A 22,298-nucleotide genomic window follows, 5' to 3' on the forward strand; every position below is an offset into this window, starting at 1 on the left:
TAGAAGCTTTCATACATTGGCGTTTCTTGATCAGAGCTTTCGTCTCCTGCGATAGTTTACTGGCATCCTGCCTAACGGAGTTCCCACCGACTTCCCTTGCACACTCCTTAATGATGCCCACAAGATTGTCGTTCATTGCTTCAACACTAAGGTCCTCTTCCCGAGTTAAAGCCGAATACCTGTTCTGTAGCTTGATCTGGAATTCCTCTATTTTCCCTCTTACCGCTAACTCATTGATCGGCTTCTTATGTACGAGTTTCTTCCGTTCCCTCCTCAGGTCTAGGCTAATTCGAGTTCTTACCATCCTGTGGTCACTGCAGCGCACCTTGCCGAGCACGTCCACATTTTGTATGATACCAGGGTTAGCGCAGAGTATGAAGTCTATTTCATTTCTAGTCTCGCCGTTCGGGCTCCTCCACGTCCACTTTCGGCTATCCCGCTTGCGGAAGAAGGTATTCATTATCCTCATATTATTCTGTTCCTCAAACTCTACTAGTAACTCTCCCCTGATATTCCTAGTGCCTATGCCATATTCCCCTACTGCCTTGTCTCCAGCCTGCTTCTTGCCTACCTTGGCATTAAAGTCGCCCATTAGTATGGTGTATTTAGTTTTCACTCTACCCATCGCCGATTGCACGTCTTCATAGAAGCTTTCGACTTCCTGATCATCATGACTGGATGTAGGGGCGTAGACCTGTACACCTGTACAAGACTAGTCCAGTTCATATCACCCTGCAGAGCTTCATTTGTAGTCTTCCCGTGAACGCCCAATGCGAGGCGACCCACTGGCATTTGGCTGCCATCGAGTCCTGATTGTACTCCTAACTTTAAACAAACAACCGCATTTCCAAATGTAAGGACTGGAACTATTACACCTTTCCACATACCCCGGAGCGATTCGTACCTATTGTATCCCATAGCGTACCGTGTTTAATTATGGCCTCATTCCTCTTCCCGTTTGCTGTTATTTTTTCCCTGTGTTTCCATATATCTATTGCCATCGTTTATCCATATACGAAAGTACTAATATTTTTACCCGGGGTATTTCCTGGCCGTGTATTGACGCTGTCTGTTCACTGTTTTCACGGAATAGCATGACACTTGATTTTTTAACACTAAATTTCAGACCTAAATTCTCGCCTTTTTGACCACATATATTAGCCAGACGTTGCATATCTCTCTGCTAACTAGCAACACGCTGTCGTGTGCACGAAACAAGAGGCGAGCAAGACCATGAGGCTAGCGCCATCTGGTGGCGTTCGCCTCATGAACCCGGCGGAGCGCGCGAGCAAGACCACAGCAGCAGCACCCGGAAAGTCAGACGAGACAAAGAAAGCTTCTCTTTAGAAAGGTCTTCAGTAAGCTATTTCGTAAACGCCGTCGAGCGGTCTGACGAAGTACGATGGGGCGCCGTGACGTAGTACAATGCCCTGCATAAAAAAACTGAGCTACTCCGGAAGATGCCTCGAGACGGCGCCTTTGCCTCAGCATACCGCGTTAAATCTGTGGCGACGATTGTCCACTTGTTTCCAGAAGACAGTGAAAATGGGCCCAGAAGGTCCATGCATCCCGACTTGGCCGAACGTTTTGCCAGGTGGGTGAATCAGATTCAGCAACCTTGCAGCCTTCACGGCTGGTGGATTCCGGTGCTGGCAGTCGCGGCAGGCTTGGACGTACAGCTTAAAAGGACTGACAACCAACATTTAAGGACCCAGTTTTTTTTTTTTTTTTTGTGGGGAAACGAAAAGCTCACCCTCAGTGGTGTTTACACGTGCCCCGGTTACAAAAGCGCGTCGATATTTCGTAAGCAGAATTTTTCGATCTGAGCAGCCCATAAAGAAGAAAGACCCACCTCCAGCAACGCTGGGAAGTGACAGCGATGCCGATGGCCCGCCTCGCAAACTATGAAAGCCGCCCATCGTTCTGATTTCACAGGATGGAGTGCAACTGTGGCTAACCACCAACATTCTGACCTTTTCAACCACTTTCGACAAAAAAAAAAGCTGGCACAATATATTTGCGTTGTTGTCCAGACCTTTCTTAGATTTGTACCGCGTTTTGCCACAAGTACACGCTTACGTCAGGGCTGGCTGGCCCCGTGGCATCGTTATTGTCGGCAGACGAGTCAAGCGAACTCATCGCAAACGCCAAGCGTAGGCAGCGCCACTTTTCTACTCACTACAACCGAAGGCTTATCTGCACATTAAAGTGTAGTGCATTGCAATACTAATAAATATACCAGGAACCGCGTACTCTATGCACGACATGCCATGGAGAGATTCGCGACCGCCGCGCCAACTGTATGCAGCAGTAGGGGACGGGAGACGCCGTCCCGCTTTGTGCAAGTTGATATGGGCTGATGCCGTATTCTTAACTTCAGGTGTCTTTATTGCGCGCTGCCTATTAGTGTGTGTGTGTTGAGCCTGCAACTATCGGGAATGTGCCGAGTGTCTCTCGCGTCCCAATGGCGAGTGCGGGCAGCCCACAGTAATATTCGTGATACGTGCGGAAACTAGCGGGTCATGACACGGCACCCTTTGCTTGGCGCACTCGACGCTCCTTGTTGCCTTCTCGTGTCATATATCGCGCGATGTTCGTTTATTCATTCGCGTGTAGGATTAAATCGCACTGTTATAAACAATTATTTCACACGCTCCCTTCCACGAAATCTACTAATTAGTATTGCCGTGCTTACGACAAGATGGCGGAGGGTGCTTTACTGCAAGTAGATGGATGCCGCTCGACATTTTTTAATATCCCCCATTTTTTTTTCACAAAAAACGGAAGACGAGGCAAAGAGTGAAGTGACCCACACAACAAAGGTATTTCAGTAACATGTTTATAAATATGTGGGTAACAAGGAAATGGGTGTATAGGAGATGGTGAAGGGGCCGGGTGCGTTTTTCTTGCGCCTTTTTCATTGCTGGTCAGGTGCGAAGTCCAACTTGTGCACCCTGAAAGCAATGCCAAGCTCAGAAACGTATCGTACAGTGACAAAGGAAACACGTGATCATGAATCGGTCACGGATAACGGACCCGAGAGACCGCGTCGTGTACTGTACCTGACAAAGAGTAGCTGAAGCGTGCCACCACACTTCCTTATATAGTCCACGGTGTCTTTGGCGCAGCATCCGATGAAGTCGCAACCGTTCACCTGCGAAGTATCAATAAAAAAGAAAAGCACCCGGCAGAGTTGCGCAAACCTTGCAGAATCGCAACTCAAAAACAAAGTGGCAGACAAAGAGACCTCGCGGCTGTCTGCAACTTTGTTGCAGCCGTTCGCTTATACAGCAACAATTCTAACATTGAATTCACTGCCCCAGGGAGCATTTTAAGTGCCCTGACGGCACTTCGGGGGAATTGGAAGAAGAACCATGTTTCGAGACGGTCCTCTCGAATGCGTGGACGGCGAAGCACAATGCCCAAAAAATTGAAACGCGAACAGCAACGAACGCCTGTTACGCGCAATCACATTGAAGAGCGACGCGCAATCGCCCTGTAACTGATTCCTATCCACGAAGTAGCCCCACGTTTATACGTTCTGAAGTTGGAATTAAGTCGAAGTTACAAATGCAAGCGAAACTGGAAACAAAACAACCCACTGGATTCGATTATAAAATTTTCGCGTTTCAATTCTTAGCACTGTACATCGGTGTTAAACGCAGCATACTTCCGAAAAGCTTTTATTCGTGCATTCCTGGAATACGTGGAACAGAAACCTATATTTCCACACACTTCTTGGCCTGATATCTCGAAACAGGCGTAAGACTAAAGATTGCTGGGAATGTCTAGGTTTAATTGTTGGTGCCGGATGGAAAGGTTGAAAACGACACGCTTGCGCTTAATCTTAAGCTCACTATTTAGTAGCGGTGTGCGAATAAAGTTTTAGTATACTATGGTGTCCTAGCTAACGTTAGCCAAACTGGTCAACGAAAAAAATATTTATAAACACGGTGCAATGTACAATTATAAGTTTTACGGTGTCCGGTCCTCTGACGTCTGACAACGAAACACCATATATATTACAATCGTGACTTGCGGCATGTTTTTTTTATTTTTTCGTTGAACTTGGCTAACGTTAGGTGCGACACCTAAGGTGTTTCACGTAACTTGATCCAAGGAATTTTTAAAAAAGGCGCAGTTTCGCCAGAAAGGCGAAGCTGTATCATATAGATTGCGATAGCAAATTTGCAGACAGCCATACGAAGTAAATATAGCACTTTTATCGGTCGTATCAATTTGTAAACATTCGTTTGCTGAATAAATTAACAAAAATGATGTCAGCACACAGTAAATATGAACACATCACACTCGATGACCGCGGATCGACACTCGTTGTCGAAACGCTGGCGTGAGCAAGCACGGCATCAGCAGCGAGTGAACCGACATTCGCACTGTAAATTGCTTCGATGCAAGTTGAGCGCCGAGAACACACAGCACGCACAAAGGTACGAACCGTCGACGCACCTATACTAGCGAACAACTTTCTGTGGCTACGAAGGGAAAGCTAGGCACGTGGCTTTTGCACATGTGTTACGGCGCCGAGTAGTCCGGCAGCACTTGACAGTACTTTTGGTTGCTCGGAACAGACACTGAATCGACGCAGCTTGCACGTGCGACAGTTTCGCGTTTCCTCAGACGCGGAAAGGAAAAGGAGCTATATAAGTAAACTTTTACACTCAGTGGTGTGTTCTGTCTTTGTAAGGTCGCTCTGATTGTTCGTGTTCTTAAGTGTCACGAATCGGCCTCGTGCTTTGTGTATAGAGAGGGGGTTCACTTCCCCCCATGTCAGCGGGGCGACAGTTGCTGTGTTATGTGATGTCACAGGCAACGCGCGGGGTTGGGTGACGCGTCGCGGCGGGCGCCAGGCGGGCGAGTGCCGATTCCGGGAAGTCGGTATTGTGCGCACGGTGTTGGCAGTCCGCCGACGGTCACACAGACCAGCCTTGAAATGGACCGCTGTACAAGGTATTGTGGGTCTGGCGCCCGAGTGCCTGACTAATTGGAGGCGCCGCCGAGGTTAAGAAGGACTTAGCAACTCTGACCCCGTGCCGCATGCAGTGAGCATGGACCTAATCCTCTACGCGTCCGGAACGCAATCGCCAGCTTTGTTGTTGGGTGCGACTGCCTGTGTGGTGTCGAAGGCCAGCTTACCGTGCACGCTGTAGGAATGCGGTGCACACGTAAAGAGTGCATTCGGACGACGGCGTCTTGGAAACACGCACTCGGAGAACTTTGTCTTGTAGACAATAAGTTTGAAGGACAAGGAGGGCCATCCGTCTCCCACACGGCCAAACTTTGAGTACAACGGCACTTCGTGGTGTCGATGCCCCTGCTTCCGAGATATTTGCGGCCTAGGCGCCGTTGGGATTTGAAACGGTCTAGCGATAACTTGTTCGGGCCTGGCGTGTTTTGCTGAGCCCGTCACTAACTACGGAGAAATGAGAGGGCAACGGAGTTTTGGCGAAGAAGGAAAAGAGCTTTGTTTTCCGACATGTTTATTTTTAAGAGTAAGCCCATCCCTGTGGGTTGTGGCTTAACAAACGGTTGACTCTGATTGGCAACTGAACCTGTGGGACGGGCCAACGCCCTACCGCCTTTTTTTCTTTGTATATTTGGGCAATAAAAATCGGGACGACATGCTGTCCTTGAGACTTGGCTGAAATCAGGATTGCTGATAGATCAGTGAGCCTCCGTACTATGTACGTTAAAACGAGTCTGGGCTCTAACAGTCAATGAGACAGTCGAAGAGTGAGACTTTGTTTCTCAATTGTTCAATTTTGTAATGTATTTGTTTTACCTGCCATGTATATAGAAAAGTTTACATATAAATATTTCTTGTACATCTGATCTCATCGTTTCCTGCCTGCGTTTGATCAACAACTGCCGATCATCGTCCGAGAAGCTTCAAGTTCCAACGGTGAAGCGAGGACGGAGAACGAACGAAACTTTACTGTCTTGTTGCTAAAAGGGTGGTTGTTTTCTCTTCCCCAGCTTAAACTAACATGGATTAAAATGCGGGACCGTTTTCGGAAGTGCTCTCAATCATGCGCGCTTTGCCTCGGTAGCTTTTCCTTCACAGCATCAGAAAGTTTTCCGTCAGTATAGACTCTGCCCCCAACGCTCTGAAGATACGGCTGCGCGACCATGCGCCGCTGCCACATACGCAGTTGCAGCCCCCCCTCCCCCCACCCGCTAGTGCTTCGCAACATTGGTGCTTCGCAATATTTTGGCGTGCTTCCTCCCCGCTCTCCTCCCTTTCGCACGGGCGAGATTGAGCCGCGATCGTCGGCTCCCTTCGCACGCTTTCACTCGCGCATATAGCGTCGGCGACAACGGTGTTATCGCCCTTGGATTATATACGGAACATCACAGCGATGGCAGAAATGCGCCTAGAGTGTCCATATAATTGATATTGCAGTAAAACAGTGGTTAACCGCAACTGGGTGAAACCAATGACATATGGCGGCGAATGCGCCACATGTCGGCAAACCATATGTCGTTGGTTTCATTCAGTTGTGGTTAACCACTTCTTTAAAACCTTGGTTCAAGTTACGTGAACCACCCTGTATATGGCGTATAGTGCTTACATAAGCGTTAGCTTGTGACGGAACGCTAATGCTATCGCACGCTGCAGAGCGCGGTGCAAACTAGAATAGTGGTATACCGAGTGGAACACTCCCGCAAAAGCAAATCGTTGCGGCGCCACCTAGGCGTAAAAAGTTCAGGCAGGAATTACAAACAAACCAAATTCACACCGCATGTCAACCCAATTTGGTGCATCGTACTATCCGCTCAGCACCGACCACACTTTGCTTTTCCCGTAAATATCGGTATGTTATGGTATGAAAAACTTTATTCAGGTCCTTCGGGTCGCGCTTGATTCCTATAGCCTCAAGCGGGTCGCTCCCACGTCGGGACCGAACGGCCTAGCCTATCGGCCGCATCGCGGGCCCGATGGACTGCCCATGTCTGTTCGACTAGTTCGGGGCTACGGAGAGCCACGTGTCAACGCTCTTTGGTGTTGTCCTTGTCGCTCCGTAACGCAGAGCACCGCCAGAGCATATGTTCTACGTCTGCTACGCTACCGCATCGCAGGTAAACGTTGAAGCCAAGCCTTCGGGAAATATATTGCTTATTAATAGGGGATTGGGATAGGTCCCCGTCTGCAAGAGCCTCAGGGTGAGAGCTTTGGCTCTGTTTATCTTTATGTGCGGAGGCGGATATCATCTGCGAGCCAAGTAAAAGGGTTTCGCGAGTTCGTTGTATGAGAGAAGGTGGTCCCTGCAGTATGTAACCTCCAAGCCTGGCTGCCCTAGCGCCACGTGGTCTGTAAGCCCTCGCGCAGCGTCGTGAGCCGACTCGCTGAGATTAGTCGGAGCTCCGTCAATTTATCCCATGTTTGCGGGAAACCAAATGATCGTGTGCGGATTAACGTCCTTGCCGCGGAGGATCGCCATGGCCTGTCTGGAAATGGTGCCCTTTGCAAAGGCTCTCACTGCCGCCCTCGAGTCACTGTGTATTCTGGTTTTCTCGCCATCCAGGAGTGCCAGGGCGATGACTACCTGTTCGGCCGTTTCTGGATCAGTTGTATACAGAGACGCGGAATCCGTGATATTTCTTCTATCATCCAGGCAGACCGCGGTGAACGCTCGCCCGCTGAGTTCGCACACCGTATCGACGAAAGTGCTTTCTTCTTGTTCCTTGGCTTTCTCGAACAGGGCTTTGGCTCTAGCTCGCATTCTGCCCACGCTTTGTACTGGTTGTACGTTCCTCGGAATGGGCACGACCGTGCTGCAATCCCTCAGCTTCCTCTGCATCTCACAGTGCTTATCTTCAACCGTGGCGGGCGAGATGCCTACCCTTTTCAAGATTTGTCTTGCGGACTGCGTGGTGGAGAGTGATGCATTGAGCTCTCTCCTGCGCCCTAAGCAATCTCTTCTAGAGTGTTGTGCACGCCCAACTGCATGAGCCTCTCGGTCTTCGTATATATATATATATATATATATATATATATATATATATATATATATATATATATATATATATATATATATATATATATATATATATATATATATATATATGGGTAATCCCAGGGCGCTCTTAATGACCTTTCTCAGGAGCGCGTTGAGTTTGTCCCTCTCCACCCTCTGCCACTCCTGAATTGCAGCGACGTAAGCAAAGTGACAGAATCAAGGCGTGCACCAAACGGACGACGTTGTCTTGGCACAGGCCTTGCCGTCAGTTGGCGACTCTCTTGATGAGTCTAATGGCATTGTCCGCCTTAGTGGGACGCACGATCATTTGGTTGCTGGAGCCGTTAGACTCGATCGTCATCCCGAGGACCCGGATAGAATCCACCCTCGGCACAGTTTTGCCGTCGCTCTTACGTAGCGTGATGCCGGTTTTCTCCAGGGGTTTCCAGCGCTTGGATTTGGTTTCCCTTCTCTTTGGTCTGTACAGTAAGAGTTCCGATTTCTTTGGTGAGCCCCTGAGCCCCATGGATACAAGACACTCCTCCGTGACGCTGATTGCCTCCTGCAGTCCCTGCTCTATTTCACCATAGCTGCAGCCTGTGCACAAGAACGTGACATCGTCCGTGTAAATCGTGTGCTCGACGCCGTCAATCTCGGCGAGCCTCTTGGACAGCCCGATCATCGAGAGGTTGAAGAGGGTCGGCGAGATGACCGCTGCCTGCGATGTGTCCATGATGCTGAGCTTCGTCGTTTTGGCCGTCAAACTAACGGCCTTAAGTGTGGCCGTTCTGCCGGTCAGGAAAGATTTGACTTAGTAGTAGAAGTGCTTTCCCAGATTGAGGCCCGATATCATTTTCAGCACGAAAGAGTGGAGGATGTTGTCGAAGGCCTTTCCCATGTCCAGGCCCACGACAGCCCTCGTGCCTCTCGTCTTGCAGTCAATTATGCGGTGCTTTAGGAGCATTATGGAGTCTTGTGTAGATAAGCCCGGCCTAAATCCGATCGTCGGATGCAGGTAGATTTCGTGCTCTTCCAGATGGCGGGAGAGGCGATTCAATATGGCATGCTCAGTATGGTCACAAATGTCGGTAATCATCATAAAATGTAGACTCTTGCGTCATATGTACGAAATATAAAGTACAGGCGCACATTTGTGGCCTACGACCTATGAGATCTGTCATCGCGCCTAGTTTACAGCACGCACAGCCAAATCTCGGAGGTGTACAGCTAGATATAGTATACAGCCTCTCTCGTTAAGCCTAAAGCTAAAAAAAAAAAATTGAGAACGAATGTCGCAAACACCACCGAATTGTTGCGAGTGCTTTGCTCTCGAACTATCATGAAACAAATCTAAAGCAAACACAAGCATCACTTGGGAACAAATGAGCCAAACAGCGTAGGACGACGACTATTGATAGATCAGAAACAGACGGCACTCACTTCGACGGGTGCGGCCATATTCGCATCGCTTAAGCTTTATTTCAGAGACCAAGCTATTCAAGCCCGGAGGTGGGCGGCCATGCTATTCCAGGTAGTCGTGGCCCTGTGCTTATAGCCTACAGTCCTGTTCACCAGCCATAGCTGGTCCTCGGGGCTTGCGCTTGTGCGCTGGGCTTCCCACTGGTCTTCTGTTGGTGATTGGATGGGCGTTGTCCGTCGACTCTTGTTGCATTCCGAGATCGTGTGGCAGAGGGTGTTTGGCGTATCGCAGAAGCGCCAGTCTCTTGTATTGGTTAAGAGATACATCGCGTCTCGTAGAGTGCCATGGAGACAATTTAAATACCGAGAATAACGCACGTGCACGCAAGAGTCGCAGCGTCCCTTACGCAATGCGCAATGTGCATCCCGCTAACGAAAACACAAAATTCTTGCGTTTGCTGTGTATTGTATATACACTAAAGCTCTCTAATATCCGAAATATCTAATACATATCGACTAGTCTTTGCTATTTGATTCGCATTCAATTCGATAATTTACAATTCGAAGTTGTCGAATATTGGTTTATGGCCGAATTTAAGGGGTAACGACACTTATTGGAGTCTACAGGGCGAAATTTAGGCAACAAAGTTGTCGACTGTTCCGAACAGTCCCTCTGCAGAGAGCCATGGTTGCTGCGCAGAGGCACCGGTTCCTGCGCGAACGCATGGAGCAGATAGCTTCTGCTCAATAATTCCCTGCCATTCGTTTAGGATAAGCTGCCTTGAGGCAGCTTACTAATTTTTTTGCCCGATTTAGGCAAGACCGTTACTTATTTGCACAATAGCAGCGTGTTTCATTGCTTACTGTCACTGTCGCGATCACCTTTCAGTTGTTTCTCATTCACGAGCTCCCCAGAGTCCTCAGTTGACCGTAACTCTAGTTGTGAACTGCATCACGTGTACTTAATTATGTAAATTAGCCTCCTTCCTTTATGACGCGAACGCGTCAAATGGCCCATTTAGCGAAAAAAACTGGCATCTGTCGTCTCTAGAAGTGATACGGTAGCTAAATTCGCATTGCCATTGGCTGCGACGTGACGTCACGAGCGCGCCTCAACGGATCAGAGCGGGCGAAAGGGGACACATGCTGCTGCAGTAACATGGTAATAAAATTCAAACAGCGCTAGACGACAGGACCAGAAAGAGGAGGAGACAAACACAGCGCTGAACTTACAACTGATTTATTTGAAGTACGAAGTCAACATTTATACGTACAAAACTGGGCACGCATGCGCCCAGTCATACATCGGTGATCAGATACAAACTCCGGACAGCCAACATACGCACGCGTTGTACCTGCCTTGCAATCTACCCTTTATGCAGCAATGCCATTTCTTTCGCTGACAAGATTAAAGATGTTTTGCTAACGCGTCTATTAGATTTTCTGATGATATGGAATGTTTCAGTGACTTCTCTGGTAGTCTTGTCACTATGAAAAAATAGTGTCAGCGAAAGATTCCTCCGTGAATCCCGAGAATGACCGGGCTGGATAATTTGCTATTTATGAATAAATTCGCTATTTAATTAGTAACCTCAGTGGGCGCGTTATTACTGCTAAACCGAAGCCAGCCAGCGCACATTTTCATTAACCAAGAATCCCGAGGCAATCACCAGCTCCGAGGTATCTCCAACATTGCCACTGCTTTTGCGGCAAATGAGCTCGAAGGTGCTGTAGCGTTACTTGAGGGCAAGTACGCAATGCATGCGTCAACGCAATCTATCGCGTGTTCGCATTCGCTTTAGACTCGTCTAAAGTTCATCTTAACAACGAGAGAATGCTTAAAGGACAAACATTTATCGCACTCACCCAACTGAAATGCACGGAACGGTGACAAATTTTCTCGCCACGCACACTGCTTTGTATAAAGCGACCTTCACTGTCGACTTTTTCGTACAATGAGACGCTTTCTTTGTTTTTATTATTTTTTTTCGCGCCCCCTCTTATCTTAGAACAGAGCGTCATGAAGACGCCGTCGACAAACAACTTCGCATTTTCTGACTCGCGACACGTGTATGCACACGCATACCTGGATGAGGAAGTCGCCGGGCCGGATGCGCCCGTCTCTCGAGGCCAGGCTCCCCGCGTAGACGGCCTTGACGACAGGTGCATTGGGCGTGTCGCGGGCGTCAGGATCGCAGTCGCGGAGGCTGAAGCCCAGCTTGGTGTGCCAGCCGCGGTGGAGCTTCACGGCGACGCACTCGATCTGCGCATTCGCGATACGGACACCTCGATCCTGCACGTGCGCCCTGGTAATCTGTTGGAGGTGAAAGACGCGCCCGCCGCTGCGACACTCGGTTTACTGCGCGCATAGACTCGTTAAAAGTCCGGGAACGAGCGGCCACCGCGATCTTTCGCCGCGCCTCCCTCGGGTCAAGCCTTCCGTTGCAAACAGGAAAGCTGAAAATCACGTCTCTCTAGTGAGAACAGCTGATATACCACGTGTCGTCACCGGCGTCACGAGACAACAGCAAGTTCTTAATATAGGCGGAAAAATAGAGGAGTCATGTTTTCTTTTTTTTCGCACCCCCTTTTTTCTGGGGAAAGGAAGGGAAGGAGATCCGAGTTGCCCGTGTGACACGGGTATTAGAGCGCTTGTCGGAGCGCACTCCAGTTGCGCACCAGTGTACCGTATTATCAATGCGGCGGAGATACGAGACGTTGGTGCCGGTCTTTTGCATGCAGCGATGATTGCGAAAGCGTTTGCAGTTACCCTCGCATTGCCACATGTTTCAGTAGCACTCGAATAGGATTATCTGGCATAGTGCGCTTGGCTAGAAGAGAGCGTTCACTATAGCAGCTACGATAAGACTTTCGGTTTGAACTTTATGCAGCATTCTAGACTATTCAGATTAACAATATAGAAAACGCACGCTTTCCGCGTGGAAATCCCTAAAGATAAAGGTTCACACCTTGATACTGCGCAGCTTCGAGAATCTTCGAGAATGATGGAAGAGGTCGCCATAGCGCTTGCAGCGACCGAAGGCTACCGAAATAACAGATCATTGACCATATTAACAGACTCCAAAGCTGCATGCAGGCATTACATGCAGGGGAGAGTCTGTAAAGAGGCCCTGCGAATCCTCCTCGGAGCAGGAACCCTCGGAAATAAAGTGACACACAAACTTTTCTGGATACCGGCCCATACCGGGATAGAAGGGAACGTGAGAGCAGACAGTCTAGTTCGCGAGATCACATACCGAGCTGGACAGATAGAGCCTCTCGAGAACCCTACAACGGTGGAGCCGACGTGTGCGGAAATATTAAACTACTATAGAGGGCAGAGAATGAAATATCCTCCGCCACACACACTACTTACACAACAGGAAGCAGCCGACTGGAGAAGGCTACAAACCGGAACTTTCTATAATCTACACATATTAAGTAAAATGTACCCGACACAATACAGAAACTCCTGCCCATGGTGCGGAGAAATACCAACTCTTTACCACATAACATGGGAATGTAAGCATAACTACACATTCCATAAACATAAAAACCCGAGTGCGGAGCAATGGGAGGGCCTGCTCACCAGCAGCGAGCTCACCGCCCAAAGGGCGATCGTGCAGCACGCGTGCGAAGTGGCCAGGCTCAGTGGAGCCCTGGAATAGGGGCACACCCATGCTGAGAAGCCAGGCAGCAAGCGCAAGACGGCTCACCGCTAACCTCCTTGATAGAACCAATAAAGTTTTTCTCTCTCTCTCTCGAGAATGATTTAAGCCGAGGGCAAACGCATACTTATGGGGAAATTAAAGCAGCACTTCCGGAGTCTGGGCACAGCAAAGGTTCTTTCGCTCATCCAGAAAAAAAAAAGTTAACTATGTAGGAAGACAAAATGAGCTACTTGCAGATAAAGCCCTCCATGTGGTTGCGCATTAGCATCCAGGTCGTTCATGAAATTTGACCCCGCGTGCACTTATCCCTTGAAGAAAGCTCCGACACAAGAGCACATTCACAACAGGAATCACACCGTTAGTTGCGAATTGCAACCCGCAGAAAGCGACAGAAAAACCGTGCCTTCTGTTCGTCGAAGAATGCTACAGTCCCTCGGTTCCCTGATCAAAATGGCGTTGGTTCGGCTTGACTGTTCAGAGACATTAGCCAATCCCCAAAATTCGTTTCTTTTTTTACGGCCTCCTCGCTAAAATAAGCGCTCCGAAGGCGATGTCGCTCCGAGTTACTATACTGAGGACCACTTTGCTGAAAGCCAAGGGAAAACATTCGACAGAGCTGTGCCTTGTTGCAAACGATGAGAACGTCATCCGCACTTCGGCAACTCTTCCCGGCGTAACGGTCACGGCCCGGTCACTATGAGCGATCATGAAATTATCAAGTACCTCTGCGTCTCGACATCTTGCTCCTGGGAAAGAAAGAAAGAAAGAAAGAAAGAAAGGGGAAAAAATAACAAGAAACAGCTTGTCTGCCTCTTAAACGCCGGATTGTCGTTAATTTTTTATTAGTGAAGGTTGTTTTTTTTACTTTTTTTATTCAGCTTGCTAAAAACTACGCTGACTCGCTGTGTTGGCGATGCTCAGCATAAGGTCGCGGGTTCAATTTCCCGCCAAAGGCGGCCGCCTTCCGATGGAGGTGGAATGCAAAAAACACTCGTGTATAACAGATGATCCTCTTTAAGTTGTGCAGAATTTTAAAAAATCACTTCTGGTAGATATAATTTCATTCCTTGAGCTGGAATATTTAAAGAGGCGTACATTACTTGCACGATAAATGGAAACACATTCATCTGATTAACAACCTTCACTAATTATTTCATTAATTATTTATTTTGTGGCACACATTGCAATTTTCAAATGGTAGCCAGTGAGTTTGCAAAGCGTATCCACTTAGAATGAATTTTCAGGATGACAACAGTTTCGAGGCACTCATTGCCAAAGTGTGCAACGAAATACATGGGCGTTCATGTTACTTTCGCGCTGCAATGAACGAAAGAGAGAGTTTCGTTAAAAAGTAAGCGGAACAACAGTGCATCTTGAAACCCATGCCACCCTTAAAATTTGTTCCTAGTGAATATGACTCGCAAACTCACCGGCTACGAAATTAAGTAAGAAATTAATTTGCGAATTTTCGCCAATTAGTTGATTTTATGTTTTGATTTTTTCGTGCAAGTAATGTCCGCGTTTCTTAATATTCCAGCTCAAGGGATGAAGTTATGCTATCTGCCATAAGTGATTTTTAAAAATTCTGTAAAGCTTAAAAGTGAGCACGCGAATAGCGTGCTTTGGGCGCACATTAAAGAACACCCAGCCGGTAAAAATTAATTTGGAACTTTTCAATACGGCGTGCCTCATAAGCCACTATGTAAGTTGCGGACGACAATTTGATTAATTAATCGACGCTGGTCATCGACTGGGCTATCCTGGTTTCACAGACGCCGTCGTCTGAATGACGTTCGTGACCCCGGCACGATCACCGAGAAGCAGCATAATTATGCGGGAGGCGTCGGAAACACGAAGGACACGTACGCAGGCCGGAGGCATTCCGCTAGAATACGGTGTCCTTGCAAAGAATGTTCTGCAAGCTGAGAAGCGGAGCCGCACGAGAACCGACTACAGCCATTGTCTAAGAACGGGCGACACAAGATACAGGAACGCCGCGATGACTTTGGACGCTGAAGAGGAAAGAAGAGCTGTTCAGGAAAAAAGCGGGCAACCTCGACAAGCGAAGACAGCAGAGCACATGTTTTCTTTCTTTCTTTCTTTCTTTCTTTCTTTCTTTCTTTCTTTCTTTCTTTCTTTCTTTCTTTCTTTCTTTCTTTCTTTCTTTCTCCCTATATTTTGCCTTCCAGAGGTTATGTCGATCGCGAGTGTAGCGGTGGACAACTCGAATCTAGTGCTAGCCTCTTTATTCAACTTTCAACTTTCTTTCAATTTTCAACTTTATTTCACATTTTCCTTCTTTTCTACAGCAGAAGAAAATTGCGAGGGCAGGAACAAAAAGCTGCACAACCGCAGCTTGACGAGGTTCCTGTCCCCTTGCAGCACATTCACAAATGGAATGTGTTACATACGTACAAAACGAATTGACATTGTACATACATCCATATTCACATCAGAACATACATAACATCTATATACATTCACAACTGTGCAAATACTTATCCACACTTCCCTGACATATATACATACTTACATCTATGCATGTAGACATGCATCCATATCCAAAAAAAGAAAAAAAGAGATCATGCACAAATGATAAACAACATCTGTAAAAATATACGCTAAAATAATACCAACAATCTTACTCAGAATGTAACGGCAATGTCCTGCAGAGCATAAAAAGATATGCGGAACGAGGGAAAAGCGAGATTAGGAACATGGCAAAAATTGTCAAAGCTCCTAATTTAGAAAAAATGACTTTTATTAATTAAATTTGATTTCAGTGCCTTTCTCGTAATAGCGTTTAGTTCGGTATCGGAAGCATATTTTCGAAATGTCTGTTCTTGGCATTTCTCAAAAATTTATTTAAACAGTTTCTGTATATTTTAAATAAACTCCGCAGGATCCCGAGTCTTCAGAAACTTTGCATACAAAGAATTTTTTCCGCGGATCATTCCGAGGCATTCATTAGTAAGCCAGGGTTTCCTTTTTTTTCTATTTTCTCTTTTTTTTGTACGGGAAACAACCTTCGTAAACGTTTAAAAGGGTATGCATAAATACATTATACGCTTCATCTGCGTCTGTGCAGTCAAGTACAGAGCTGAAATCTATTCTTTTTATTTCCGTGCTAAAATTTGCTAGAGTTTTCTGGTTAATTGCTTGAGTCTGAAATGGCTCAGAACGATGAGCCTTCCAAAATTCGCGATTCACCTTATAAATCATGTACACGGGCGAGTGATCTCCGATGTTTCCTTCAATTACACCGGACTGCACATAGTCGTCCGAGCTATTTGTGATAAACAACTCAAGCATGCTTTTGGAGCTGGTACGGATTCGTGTGGGTGCCGAAATTACGTTTCTGCAGCAGAAAGAATCAAGAATAATATGATAACTTCGCCAATTCGTTGTATTTACTAAAAAGTTAATAAGCCGCCAATGACATGTTGCAAATGATTGGTGCTGATAAGGCGCAACAATCTTTCAAGAAACGCAAAAAACTCTCAATGTCGCCGCTAAGGGGACGATACAGAACAGTGAAAACACAGTTGTGTGATCCTAGACTTAACACTTCGCAATCTGCTGTCAATGCAGAGTAAGCTGGAAGCATGCTACATTAAAGTTGCTCGGATACAAGCTGCAATACAGCCGCGCCACACCTATCAGAACGGTTAAAATAGAAGATTTGGAAACCAGGAATTCGAAACACTTCCTCGTCTGACCGATACCATGTTTCCGTAATCATTACATTGTGAAATTGAAACGGTAAGTCACCGAGAAGCGCGATAAACTTGTTATGTTCGTGGCTAGCCGACTATGCGTTACAGTGAAGAAATGAAACGTAATCGTACGAATTCGGCTTTATGACGTCTCTTGGTGAAACCATTCCCATGGCGCCACATAAGAAAACAGATCAAGGAAATCTTTATGTACACGTGTCTTCTCGCACATCTTTTGCACATCTGCCTCGCAAACAATTCGAATTACATTGGATGTTTTCGTTTTCCGTGCAAAGATTTTACCGCCCTTCACTCAAACAAAGCGCCAGTTCAGTTCTTGCCGCCTGTCAAATCCTGGGTCACCGGAACGAATTATAGCCTTCCGTGCTTTCTCAAGCACTTTTTCACGCTTGCACGGTGGTTGAAAACAACCACAACGCTTTGCTCCATGTCCGCCCTTCGTGAAGCGACTCGATGGTAAATCTCAATGTCTTCCTTCTTAATCGGTTCATCCAGTACGTCGCCTACTTTGCCTAACACATTAACTAGGTTTTCAGCTTCCTCATGCGGAATTCCCTTAATTTCGATGTTTTTCTTCCGAGAGTATTGGTCTTGAACAGTGACCTTGAGCGATATTTCATGCAATCGCTTTTTTTTCAGTAATTTCACTTCCTGTGTAAGTGCCTGTTCTGGTGGTTTGAGAGCTACATTTTCTACTTTCACTGCAGCGCAGTCCTGCTTGAGTGTTTGGAACTCTTTGTTGATAAACTTCCTACTACATGCCTGTCTTTACAAGTTCCCGGCTTCAATTCCGCAATTGCGGCATGCGCCATGAAATTACAATTTAAATGTAAGTAGTGGAACATCACTAGTTAGCTAACTGAACATCGCAATATTTTTTTCATGGAGCCTTGCGTTTTCACAAAAAAAGAATCGAGAGAAAGGAAGAGTCTTAAAGAAACCTCGAGCGGTTCACCGGACTGCTCACATACATAGCATGCTAGTCCATATAAATATCATGATGTATTAAATCAAACACGCAAAACAGGCTACACTCAACAACATACACAGCCAGGTACATATTCAAAGGTAATCACAGAATCTGATCTCAGTGAGACCTGTGCAGCAACCCAGTTTTTTTTTCTGATTAAAATAGGAATAAAAAATGGTACATGGGGTATAGTGGTGTATATTTGTTATCGACGCAGTCTCTAAAGAATACAAAAGTAAGACAAAGAAATGGTACACGCATACTTTGAACCGCGGCACCACACAAAGCTGCGATAAGAAACCTAAAACACTGTAGCCTATATACAGCAACGGCTCCTATACGCCTCCACAGTGCATTCGGGTACGGCAGAATGACGAATTGCAGAATCACGAATGACGATGCACGACCACATTAATCTCTGCAAGCAGCTCCTATTGCCTTCTGCCAATATGAAAGCTGTGGATGACGGTAGCTCCAGAGCTGAACTATCTCGTATCTTCTCGCGACCTGCCAGGTTTTTGAAACAATTGATTAGTATGTACAACCCAGAGCTCTTGTGAGATGCCGCAGACTCCGATGGCTGCGGTTCAATTTCGATGACACGGGTCTCCTTAACGTTCCAAAAAATCTAAGTATGTGGGCAGTTTTTCATTCCACCTTCGTCTGAGTGCAGCTGCCTTGTTCGGGAATTGAAACCACGACCTTGCTGTGCACAGTAGGAGAACCCTATAGCCGCCGAGACAACGCGGCGAGCACTGCCGGTTGCTATAGTGAAAAGATGAGACAAGACAGGATCCCCCAGCGTGGATACGGCGTCTTTCTAGTCCAGAGACGTTGGAACTGCACATACGGCGCTGAGGGAAGGAGGAGGAGCATGTCAGGGGTTACATGGGTTTCCAGCCACGATAAACTCTAATAAATTCAATTGAATAAATACAAAGGGATACTGTTTATTTCATCATTTCAAACTATAATAGGACTGAGAGTATAACTTCAATAAAAGCTAACCTAGTCCTTATCCCACTTCGTTTCCGTCGCAAAGTTGTTCGTCCTGTACAATTTCATAAAAACTTCTATCATATATCCCACTTCACGACGACCACATCCGCCAGACGCAGTACATTCGAAATCACACCGATCACCGTCAGAACGTATACGAACTTATTCATGCAAGCCTTCTTTTCGTCTTCTTCCATTATTGCTACACCGTACTTCTCAGGATTGGAGCCGCCTTTCCAATAACAAATAACATCACCGATAACAAAGTTTCGCGTGAACGCCAGCTAGCCTCGTATAATCATGCGAAATTGTTGTATGAAGAAACGGGGTGGGAAAGACAGTGAGGTTAACCGGAAGATAATCTGGTTTGCTACTCTGCACTGGGGGAAGGGTAAGGCGAAATGAAAGACGGAAAGAATAGCGAATAGATAAAGCAAATTGCACGGAAGAAAATATATAGATGAGACGAGGGAACATCCGTGAGAACTGTATAGTTTATATAATAGGCCACTCGAACGCAAAAACTTCAAGGGTGCCTTGAGGGACTTGTGGTGTGATGACTGTATAGGCTGGCGTTCCAGGACTCTCTGCTCCGAAAGCGGCCGGTCGTCAAGACGGGCCAGCGCAGTCGCGAGTGACTGCCTGTGTATGGGCTGCTATTAGCAAAACTCATTGAGTTTGTATACTGCTGCTTTGTAACCACTCCCTTCTTCTATGCCATATGGCCGTGAGGATCATATAAGTAAAATAGATAAAAAATAGCGCCTGCCTGCTAGGCCATGGTACATTGTGGTCTGGGTTCGATCGCCACTGCCGCCAGATGACAAAGCTTGCTCTGTTCAGCGACCGTACGCCTTGCGTTTGCTTCTAAGTGATTCGATAGATGAGTGCGTGACCATGAATTCTGCCTCCGGAACTGCTTATTGTGAAGCGAAGAAAAGAGAGAAGGGAAGGCAAGGAGGTGAGCCAGACGCGCGTCCTGTTTATGCAGGAGGAGGTGGGGGGAGTTAAGGGGATAAAAAGAGAGCGCTAGCTGAGCGGACAGCATCTCATGCTTGGAGTGACCCTCAAGGCAACAATGAATCGTCACAATTGTTGCTTGCAACACTCCCGAATGTGATCACCTTGATCCATAGCATCGATCGGAAGGCTGCACAACACGCGAAACATCCCGACGTTTTCTAATGACTGGACGATAGCGCACTCGTAAATGGTGGCAGGAGAATAGTTCCAAACGCTGGAGGCATCATCCTGCCTCTCCGGGAAGGTTATATCAAGGCATGAGTGTAATGCTCTTGGTTATGGGCGTGACCGAAGAGTCAGAAGTGTCACAACGGGCCAGAGAGACCTGCAGGGGACCGATCCACTCTCACGGCGACAAGAACTCCTATAAGAAAAGTCATTTTAAGAGCAAGACATGGCGCTATGAGCGACACGTTCTTAAAAATTGTGCAACTTTCAGCGTGTAACAGTTTTAAGAGAAACACTTTTCAAAGAGTTTACGCGTTTCTTTGGTCTTTTACTCCACATTCTTTGCACCGCGTGCTAGCCCTATGCTGAGGCAACTCGCTCACCCTGTAAAATACATCGGCCCTAAGCATTGCGTACCTCTGGGGCCATGGATACTTGTGCTGCACGCGTCACGGCATGCCTGCCAGATGAGGACTAGAAGTACGTATTTAAGAAGCAGCGGTGAATAGCGGCAGGCTTTGACCACCCGTCACCGACGGTAAATGTGTTCTGTTTACAGCGGTCCAAGTTTGAAAATCATAACCAAATTTTCATAGCTCACACTGTTTCTATCGGCAGCGTTCCGCATCGCGTGGTGCTCTAAGGCGTCCACAAGGGCCGAGCTTAATTCAAAGGAGCACTCCCAACTTGCGTCATGTTTAACCTTGTTTTAACCTGGGTGGCCATTCGGCGGCAAGCGCATACAAAATTGAGACAATTAGGTGGAAGAATCCCTGGCATGCTCTTGCAAGGCTTAAATTATGAGGTTTTACATGCCAAAACCATGATCTAATTATAAGGCACGCCGTAGCCTGGGAATCCTCATTAATTTTGATCCGGCATTAATTTTGATCAGCTGCGGTTCTCTAATGTGCCCCTAAATCTAAGTAAACGGGTGTGTTTGCATTCCTCCCCCATAAAAATTCGGTCGCCGTGGCCGGGATTTGATCCCGCACCTCGTGCTTAGCAGCGAAACCCCAAATCCACTAAAAGCAACCACGGCGTGTCCTTGCAAGACTATCATGTCTCAAGCTAACGACATCCTCCTCCCCGCCTTTTTTAGGTCTACGACTTGCTATGCTCGTCAAAACAGCTAAGAGGGTGCCAACTTCACGCTTTGACTTCGAAGCACCAATCGCTGATGTAGATAAAAAAAATTAATGGCGACTTAGCGGTAAATATGATAGGAGCGCGTTTACATTTCGTCGCACCTCTTTACGGTCTCGGACCCATGAATTAAACCGCGTTATAACATTGCAAAATGCTGTCTATGCATATAAACATACAGGGTGTTCAATATTAAGCTTTATGGTTCTTTTAAAATTAGCCACTGGGAGGCACGCGAAGGCCACCTGTGCAAATAAGTTATGTGGGCAGGGGGACACAAAGTCAGATGATAATTATTGCTGTCAGCAGCCGAATTAACTAACATTGAATAATTAACTTATTGTTGACTGCAGTAAGTGGGTATGTTTGTATTGAAAGGTTAGAGGTAATCGTGTTTCTACGCAGTATCAGTTGGAAGAATTCTTCTAGTGTGTCTGTGCTCCGAAATATCCGGCTCAATTTTAATTGTCGTTCGCATGATTACGCATGTAAGCGAGTCAGAATCGGCGCAAAGCTCCTCCCTGATTGGACGCGGCTGTTGCGTGCGGCGTTTAGTCTGACAACGGGACGGAGGCATTGGCAAAGATGATAACTAACCCCCTTCTCCTCTCGGCTGGCGAAATAAAAAAAAATTACAATGTCTCTATGTAAAGCAGTTCACCTCTCGTAAGAGGTGAACTGCGAAAGCGTACTCTTAATTCCTCCTCTTATCATTCGCCTCTTTCTCCTTGCCTCTTCTATATGTCTTCTTTCTTTTCCTCTTGCTCTTCTTTGTTCCCTTTTTCTTTCCTTCTTCTCTTCACCTATATTTTCTTTTCTTCTCTTCACCTCAAATAATTTCGGTAATCACAAGCCATATACGATTCATTACGGGTCATTAGAAGTCATGCGTCATTACTACTCATTATTAAGTATTCTTAGTCATTTGTACGCATTTGCAGTCGTTACAAGTCGTCGTTAGACATATCGGTCATTTCGTAGTGATTAGTAGTCATTATGACAAGTCATTTCAGTCATTATTAATAATTACTGCTCATTACTAAGGATATTTAGTAATTTCTAATGAATTGTAGTCGTGACACGTTGTCGTTATACATATTGGTCACTCCGTAGTCATTACTAGTCATTACAAGTCATTTCAGTTATTATTACTCATTACTGGTCATTACTAAGCATTTTTAGTCAT

At 46.6% G+C, this 22,298-nt stretch overlaps 1 protein-coding gene across 4 annotated transcripts in view; it reads right to left on the reverse strand.

Annotated features, from left to right (window-relative positions):
* Positions 1–2,825: 2,825 nt before the first annotated feature.
* LOC135920467 (inaD-like protein) overlaps positions 2,826–22,298 on the reverse strand; it is an 81,426-nt gene continuing 61,953 nt past the window's right edge. For 2 of the 4 annotated variants that reach the window (XM_065454715.2, XM_065454717.1), the window contains 3 exons: positions 11,485–11,712; positions 3,063–3,154; positions 2,826–2,954 (listed from right to left, as the gene is read on the reverse strand). In XM_065454715.2, the coding sequence (XP_065310787.1) occupies positions 2,918–2,954; positions 3,063–3,154; positions 11,485–11,712 (357 nt within the window). In that variant the 3' untranslated portion in view covers positions 2,826–2,917. The remainder of the gene's footprint in view (positions 2,955–3,062; positions 3,155–11,484; positions 11,713–22,298) is intronic. The other 2 variants (XM_065454716.2, XM_065454718.2) reach the window with 2 other exon arrangements.

Source organism: Dermacentor albipictus, chromosome 1, assembly GCF_038994185.2.
Source record: "Dermacentor albipictus isolate Rhodes 1998 colony chromosome 1, USDA_Dalb.pri_finalv2, whole genome shotgun sequence".
NCBI lineage: Eukaryota > Metazoa > Arthropoda > Arachnida > Ixodida > Ixodidae > Dermacentor > Dermacentor albipictus.